The sequence below is a fragment of the Hippoglossus stenolepis genome, chromosome 4, assembly GCF_022539355.2.
Source record: "Hippoglossus stenolepis isolate QCI-W04-F060 chromosome 4, HSTE1.2, whole genome shotgun sequence".
In the NCBI taxonomy this organism is placed as follows: Eukaryota; Metazoa; Chordata; class Actinopteri; order Pleuronectiformes; family Pleuronectidae; genus Hippoglossus; species Hippoglossus stenolepis.
The window spans coordinates 21,005,507-21,013,840 of NC_061486.1; the positions used below are offsets into that span (position 1 = coordinate 21,005,507).

The 8,334-nt window shown below is 41.0% G+C and overlaps 1 protein-coding gene across 1 annotated transcript; it reads right to left on the reverse strand.

The window, feature by feature from the left end:
- Positions 1–1,363: 1,363 nt before the first annotated feature.
- On the reverse strand, positions 1,364–6,966 carry atf5b (activating transcription factor 5b). Its single transcript, XM_035154351.2, has 4 exons — positions 6,658–6,966; positions 5,821–6,033; positions 4,289–5,477; positions 1,364–3,607 (listed from the first exon to the last, which is right to left on the reverse strand). The coding sequence occupies exons 2-4, from the start codon at positions 5,957–5,959 to the stop codon at positions 3,421–3,423; spliced, it is 1,515 nt and encodes a 504-aa protein (XP_035010242.1). The 5' UTR covers positions 5,960–6,033; positions 6,658–6,966; the 3' UTR covers positions 1,364–3,420.
- Positions 6,967–8,334: the final 1,368 nt, after the last annotated feature.

Genomic DNA, 8,334 nt, shown 5'->3' on the forward strand with positions numbered 1-8,334 from the left:
CATTTAGTTTCCAGTGAACAAAAAGGAAAGAAACGTGAAACCACCTCAGGTGTCATGAAAACCTGAACTTCAACTCAATCATCTTCTACTTGCACAAGTCCATTATGAACATGTTTACCACCCAGGCAGGTTCACGTGACATCAAATCATTCTTCTACACTACGGTGTTTCATTATTAGACTCACTTCAAGTGCAACATCTGTGTTTAATCCTCTTCTAATAGTGCTATTGACAGACACTGTTTCCCTTCACTGCTTTTTGTCTATAAAATGTGTTATTTATTAAATGCACCTACTGGGTACTGGATCTAGTGTGCACTCTATACAACACACTAAATGCCACTTTAGATGTCTATTATGTCTCAAGGCAGAATAAATATTTTAGTAAATTAGTAGTTTCTACGCCAGCTGTAATTACTAGTCACTTTATGCTTGTAAATACCAAACATATGACAGACTTGAAATAGTAAATCAAATAGAATCCATTAGAATTGAAACCATCCCGGAATATGTCACTCCCACATTAACTTAAGTTATATAACAATAATTTTTAAAAACACATTTTAATTTCAATTCGTCCGTACTTGTAAGAATTGTAATTGTAATGGAGCATATGCAGATACTTTTACTGAAGTAATATATATGGGTACTTCTTCCACCACTAAGACATTTCTTTCTATTGAGCATCTAATCGTGTGCTTCATTTCGCTGCTGTGACACTTTGTTGATGCTCTGTGGGGTGTGATTCACATTAGGAACCAAACTATGCACAGCATCCAGACTGAAATACAGTGTGTTATTACTGTGTATTGTTTCAGTGTAACTGTGGAAATCCTAAGTATGAAATAACAACCCTCCAAGTGCAGCAAGTCTGTTTCTGGGCTAAGAGGGACACCTGGTGGAGAAGAAGCCCGATGCATAGTAAGTCCTATGGGAATATTCCACCGACAAGTCTCTGTAGACCTGCTCATGTGAAATTAACACATATTTGCATATATGTATTAATCTCTTGTCCTTACTTGTTACATGTTTATTATTACATTAGTCTTGATTTCTGTGTAATTCTCAGATATTTTCTTTGTTATTGCTGTTTAAGTTTTGTGCGTCATATATCTGGCCCAACATACTAATGTTAATATAATTATAATGTAAAAACTGAAATTTAATTCATACATTTCAATTCAGTGTTTTTGTTTGACATGTTGTATAATTCGTCAGATTTATACCTCATATTTGCTCCATATGCTACAGTATATTTATATTTGTGTTGTTTTTTTCCAGCTGTCATTTCGCAAATTTGGGAACATTCATTTTTTATTATTGTATTCATTTGGATTATCAGTTCTTCTAAGGTATTAAATAAGTAATAATGAAGAAATTTATTGAACACGCTGCAAAAACAGGTTATATTACACATCAGCAGTACAGTCCGTTTTTACATTTCATGTGTATCAAACAAACAGGGAGAAAACTGAATCGACAGATTTAATGGCATTCTCTGTCAACCCAGTACTTTTTTATTCTGATAGTTCACTTGTATCTCTCTCCTCCGTGTGCAAGTATTGTGTGATATTGCCTCATGCACTTGAAAGGCCTACGACTGCTAGGAGAGATACCAAGAGATTTCACACACTCACACACACACACGCACACACACGCACGCACACACATATGTGCATGCATTCGCACACCCTCCACAGGCTGGGAGATGAGATAGGCAATTTATGTTGTCTGTTGACTGCCGGAGCTTCATATCACTCCCCTCAGCCCTGCGGATCAATCATAGTGCAGCAACATAGCACTGAAATATGGGGAAAAATAACAAGAGGAGGGTCCATTAATATTTATCCGAACATACCCCCTCCTTATTGTGCGGCTGTTTAGACAAGTTAACAAACTCCTGGCTCCAAAATCTTAAAGCATGGCAGGTTGTTTGTTTCTGGATTGGCAGGTGTCTTTCAAAGGCTGCCTTGATGTGCTGCCGTCCAGTGGTGGATCCTGGGAAAGAACCCGGACTCAGACTGCATTGCAGCCAAAAAGAGAAAAAGAGAGCGGGAGAGAGAGCTGGAGGCAGCTGATATGGGGCTGAGCAGAGTAAAAGGCAGGAGGGGCAGAGTGGGTTTATTCTGCACCTCTCTCTATCTCTTAATCCCTCCATCTTCTTATTCAGTGTGTGTGCTGTTCTGGGTGCAGTTCATGTGCTTTTGGCGGCTGTAGCGAGGCGTTTTCAATGGCAGCACAATGAATGCGTAATGAACAGCATGCAGTGAAAAACAGTCAGAGATAAATGATACTAACTCTTTTTTTATTTGGCTGCAATTTACCTGATGTATAAATCTCCTGACGCTGACATTGATTGTTAAAAGAACCTGAATTTCAGATACATCAAATTGATCAATTGAACAACAAAACTCCCATGTAGTCGAACCATTACCCAACAACGATTTATTGTTGCGTCAACAGGTGATTGTTTGTTCGCAAAAATACAGCCGAGAGAGAGAGAGAGAGAAGAGAAAAAGGGGGGAACAAAATGAAGCCAGTGAATGTTTCTGTTTCTCAGAGCTGAAAAGCAAAACCTGAGCATGAGCCACACTGGAAAGAGAGAGGGGGGAAACTCAGAGAAGAGTTAAATTGACGCGGTGGAGATCTTGAAGCCATGCAGTTAACAGAATATTGCCTTCAAATAACACTCGCACATGCTTTTCCAAAATCAAACATGCATTGGGTATTTCAGTGGGGAAAGGAGGTGTAAATAGTCGACATTTTAGCAATACAAATTTCTAAATGTTTCTGATAATGAACATTTGTAGAGCATGTTACACACTTTTTAAAAAAAATTCAGCAATCCCTTTTATTCACTTGATTGTTTAAAGCAAACGATAAATGAGCATTAATAAGTAAAAATAAAATACAAAATAAAATATATATTTAGTATGGATCTGCCTCGATAATGCCGATGTGTGTCACAAAAAACCACGAGCAAATTCAATCACTACTACTAATTCAAAGAGCGTTTTTGTAAACGATCAACCATCGCAAGCGCAGACTCAGTCGTCACAAGGCTGTGAGTGCAGTTCGGATCACAGTGGTCACGGACAAGTTCAGCATCTCCTCTAGAAAGAAGCCACCTCACTAAGGCTTTTAATAGTTTTAGTCACCCATCTGGAAACTCCTCCTTTCTTTTGTTTTTCAGAAAGGTGTGTTTTCGTGTCGCCATCCTCTTGGAACAATCATATATATATATATATATATTTTATATATATATATATATATATATATATATTTTTTTTTAGAAAAGAACTACGAAAATCATGCAACTACCATTTCATTTTCGTAAGACAAAAATCAGTTGGTGCTCTTGACTTGATTTTTCTCTTGCTGGTTGGGAGATTTTGGGAGGTGAGGTCAGCGTGGGCATTTTTTAGGCACTGCCATCCTGTTTGAGCCGCTGACTGCGAGCCTTGTAGACCTCGATCAGTAAATCTTTGACGTACTGGATTTCTCGCTCCACCGACTCAGCCTTGTCACGAAGCTCCCGGTTCTGCCCCTCCAGGCCATGCAGCTCCTCCTCCAAACAGTCCAGCTCCGCCCTCTTACGCAGCCTGTACCTGCGAGAGAAAAGAATGCCCTCGGTTGGTTTCGCAGGTTCGTGCAGCCTTGCATCTTTATTCATGAGTCGAGTGAGTGAGCGTGACCTCTGGGCTACGTCTCGTGGATTACCCACACAGCTCAGACACACCTTCCCTCATAGAACAGGCTGTGCTGTTTATTCCACCCACTGCAATGATCAATCTCTACCTTTTCTACTTTTCTTCTAACTTCTTCTACAGACTTTTACGATGTACATTTAAATTTTACACAGATATGAATAGGTTAAACACACAAAGAGACAGAGCAGACTTGTACAAATGGAGAGGTGGGGCTGAATCTGGCAAGCAGTGAGGGACTTTCCATTTCCCTCCTACACTCTGTAGGACATTTAAAGCACTGGGGTGACTGGTTTATGTAAAACTCCAGCCATGTTAACAAAACACGTATTATATCATTATATCATTATATCATTCATCACTATATTATATCATGCATTGATGGATAATGACCCACTCAAACAATGGCTGATTGAAAAAAAAGCTTAACTTAGCAGTGGTGGTGTTTTTTTATTTTATTTTATTTTAAATTATAAACCATGTTTTCAGACTTCTGAGCACAAAGTCTGGTTTTAGGTGTTTATGAGAGTTGAAGTCTGTTTTAGTGAGAAACGAGAAGAAGGAGGAAAGTCACATGTTTACCTGTGAGCAGCAGTTTTGTTCTGGTCTCTCTTCTTCTGCTTCCTCTCTCCAGTGTGGCCCTCCAGAGAAGGGTCGCCCATCACCAGAGACGGTTTGAGGGAGCAGTGCTCATCCTTTAGCCTCTGGGTGGGGCGGTGGATGGGGGCTCCCATCAGCGACTCCTCGCCCTCCCCTCTGGACAGACATTCGTAGCTTTGGTCTGCAAGGCATTCTGGATAGAGGTAGTGGCCATGTTGGGGCTCTACAGCCTGTGCTTGTGACGGCTGATCTAGGTCACCTATAAAGCTATGGTAAGGCTCTGTGTTGGCCATGGACTGGTGGAAGTAGCCGTCACCGGCCACCATTGTCTCTTGGGGAATACTTCCAGAAAGTCCTCCATCTTTGCTGCAGTGCAAAACATCGAGCCCCGAACTGTCGTAACTTACATTGACCTTCACGTTGTGCATCAACTGTCCATCTCGCTTGTGGTGGCTCTCGTACGAGCCGCCCAGACAAAAACCTCGAGCAATCTCTTCGCTGCAAAACATTCCTTCTGAGAAACAATAACTCTCCTCTTCCTTCAACGATAAAGCACATTCTCTCACCTTCTTGACGCTGCCCAGGCTGTTCTTGCTCACTGTCTTCAATGTGGAGTAGTGGTTCACAGACAAGTCTGTGCTTCCTGAGTAACCTCCCCTGGAGCCCCACGTATCAAGTCCAACTTCCTCCCCGACTTTCACAGCCTCGCTGATGATTCTCCGCCCGTTGTTGTGGTGGTAGCGGTGATGGTAGTTGTATGGAGCGGGTCGAGCAATTTTGGTTCTGCCGATGGGACCGCCACAGAAGCTGGCCAGGTCCAGTTCCCCTGTTGCCAAGGTAACAACCACGGGGCTGGCTTCTGATTGACTGGACCCATACGACCCATAGGGTAACTGATAATAAGACTGGGAGCCCATGGCTTGAGCACCCTTGTCACATTTTGAAGATTTCTCCAACTTGCTTGTTGTGGATGTGGACTCGGAGCGGAAGTAGTCCTCCAGCTGAGCCAGCTCCTCCTGCAGCAGAGAGGTCATGACCTCCAGATCCGAGGGCACCTTGACATCTTGTTCTAATGGCGAGGGTGGAAGGGAAGAGCTTGGAGAAGACTCGCTCGTCGACACAAATGAAGACAAATCAACTTTTTCCGTCATCCAATCTGAGTGACCATCACCTATAGGATTCATTAAAAAATAAAAACCATACAGTGAGTAAAACAATCCATTTTTTTGATTCAGCTATTTGTATAAAATAACTGAAATAAAAACTACAAATTCAGGAAAAAATTCCTAAACCACGCAAGGCTGAGAGGATAAAGGCTGAAGTTAAAATCAAGCAAAACATCCGGAAAATCAAAGTGAACAACTAACCGATCATCTGAAAATGATTGAACAGCATCGTCTGCATTCGATAAATATCCACTTAGCTGTACTCACTGTACGACATTAGCCCCGTGCTGCACTGCGGCTCCGACCTCGGGATGTGGAAAAATAAAAAAGCGTCTTGGCGAAACTCACCAATTAAGTGCTGCCTCTCCACAGGCTCCGCCCCTGTCCTGGCCCGTGATTGGTTGTGGCTAGCCTGTTGGAGAAGGGGAGCGCCGAGCTCGCCTGTGGAAATGGGAGGAATTTTCCTGCGAAGGATCGATGCCGCCATTGTGTCGTCTGCTGCGATCAAATTGTTCAAAAGCACAAACCGTGCACTGGGTGGATGAAAGAGCGCTGGAAGACCTGTGGGGGGGAGAAATTAGGAAATAAACAAAAAAGTCACAAATATAAATTCAGCCTTTAAATCACCAATTTCCCCCTGTACAGCTGTTAATAATTCAATCAGCCATTAATATCCATAATTAATAATGACATTATGAATATAGATATGTAAAAATAGCACTAAAATAATAACTTTAATTTAAGGGTATATTAAGTTAAATTTAACTTTTCCAAACACTTGTCAGCTTATACAATGAAAATGTATGGCACAACAATATATTTATGGAGAAGATGACAGACTCAGACAAACAATAAACTAAAGAAAACAAGGAAAACAATAAAAAAACATGTTTATGACATTTATATTACTTGACTAACTTGACCTACATGATATAAAAAGTTATTTGACATGATGTCAAGTAGAGAAACACTTGAATTTATCATTTATTATCAAATAAAAATAAATTCACTCCTCTTACACCTGAAAAAATAACTTTGATATTGTTGCATGGTGGAAATAGTAATAATGGCTGAAAAACAAGGTTGGAGAACAACACAACATTAGTTTGGGTTGCTTTACAAACTAAGTAAGTCTCAGCTGGCGGAGCGGCTCAGTCCGCAGACACACAACACTTGGTGACTTACCCCATAGTTCCTGAGTGGTGCGGTGGAAGTGCGCTGCAGGAGCGGAGCACACGGAGCAGTGAGGCGAGCACGAACACGGAGACACTTTAAAAAGACATCTTGTCTCCTCCGGAAGCCGCAGACTCTTGTCGAAGCGCTATTTCGCCGAGATCACTTGCGGACAGAAAGTTTTTAAAAGCCGCTACTTCTCCAACTCCTGATGCCCGGGACCTGATCACGCGACATGGGATCACTGCGCGGTTTGCAGCGCTCACCCTGGTCGTTACGTCATGGACCCGGGGACTTTCCCATGATTCCACAGGCCTGACACACACTCTGCACCCCCCCACCCCCTCCTGCTATTCATTACACTTCATCCTCTGTTACTCTTTCAATTTTATATTTACACTAAATCTGAATCGTTTGTTACAGAATTCATTAACACTAAGTATCGCATTGCAACCTGAAGAGCAGTCATGTTTTCTTTAGACATCAGAAATTACTTCTTTATAAATAAACAATGTACATGAGTGTTGCTGTTTTTTTAAATAAAGTTTTTACCCTGTTGGAAAAAGTCTCTCCCAGGACACAGCTGTCTTTAAAGTCTACACATTCTCAGTGTATCTCATCCCATCCACAGTCAAAGTAATAAAACAGCATGAAAAAGACACGATTAAAACCCTAAACACACTTTCACACAGGGGAAGCGCTCAGCAGACGGCACAGCCGGCACTACTTGTCTGTGCGCCTCGGCGGAAGGACATGCTGTTGCAGTTCGAAGGTGTAACTTTAGTTGCAGCCCTGTTGCATCAGATCCGCTGGGGATTCGCTGAGCGCTGTAACAATGTGGCCACACCATTGGTTTATCCGGGGGAAGTTTTCTGTTTCTATTGGCCTGCCGTCAGTCTCACACTGATTGCTGATCATCACACATTAGCACCGACCTGGGACCGGAGGAGAGTCTGGTACAAGCAGCGGTGATGTGGTGCTGGAGCCTAAACTCACTCATCACTCTGCACTACACTTTGTTTATGTTCTCCACCACCACCACTTTCTACTGCTGCTGAGTGAACCCTCTTCATGTGTGGACTTAGTGAGCACTAACTCTAATGTTAGCAAATCATTTTATACTGACATTATTCCCTTAATCAAAGTCTTTATGTAGCGAATACTGAAAGGTTCACCAGCTTACTACAACTACACCTGGAGAGGATTCTGTTCATATTTCAGAATTCAATTGTTAATTAAAAGTTTGCAGAAGTATTTCTTTAATACAAATACAGTAGATAAAGGCCTTTTGAGTATTTTAGAAGAGTCTGAACTAAGTGAATTATAAGTATATATATAAATTCACTTAATTATATAGTAGTTATAATCTTAAAACTTTAATAACAGCACTATATTTATTTTCTTATTTCCAAACATAATCAAGCCATATATATAAAATTGTATACTTTTTCACTCTTCTAAAATACTCCACATTTTTGTGATACTGCTTACTTTATATACTTTTTGTTTGTAATTATATCTGACATATCAACAGAAGCCTCACCACAGGTGTAGTCATAAACTATAGTGAATTTTATTAGCTACAGTAAGAGCTTTGATATAAGAATTTATGTTGGGGGAAAATATTTGCTAAAATAAATGAGTTACTTCTCACTAAGTATATGTTTGAGGAAGGTTCACACAGTAGGA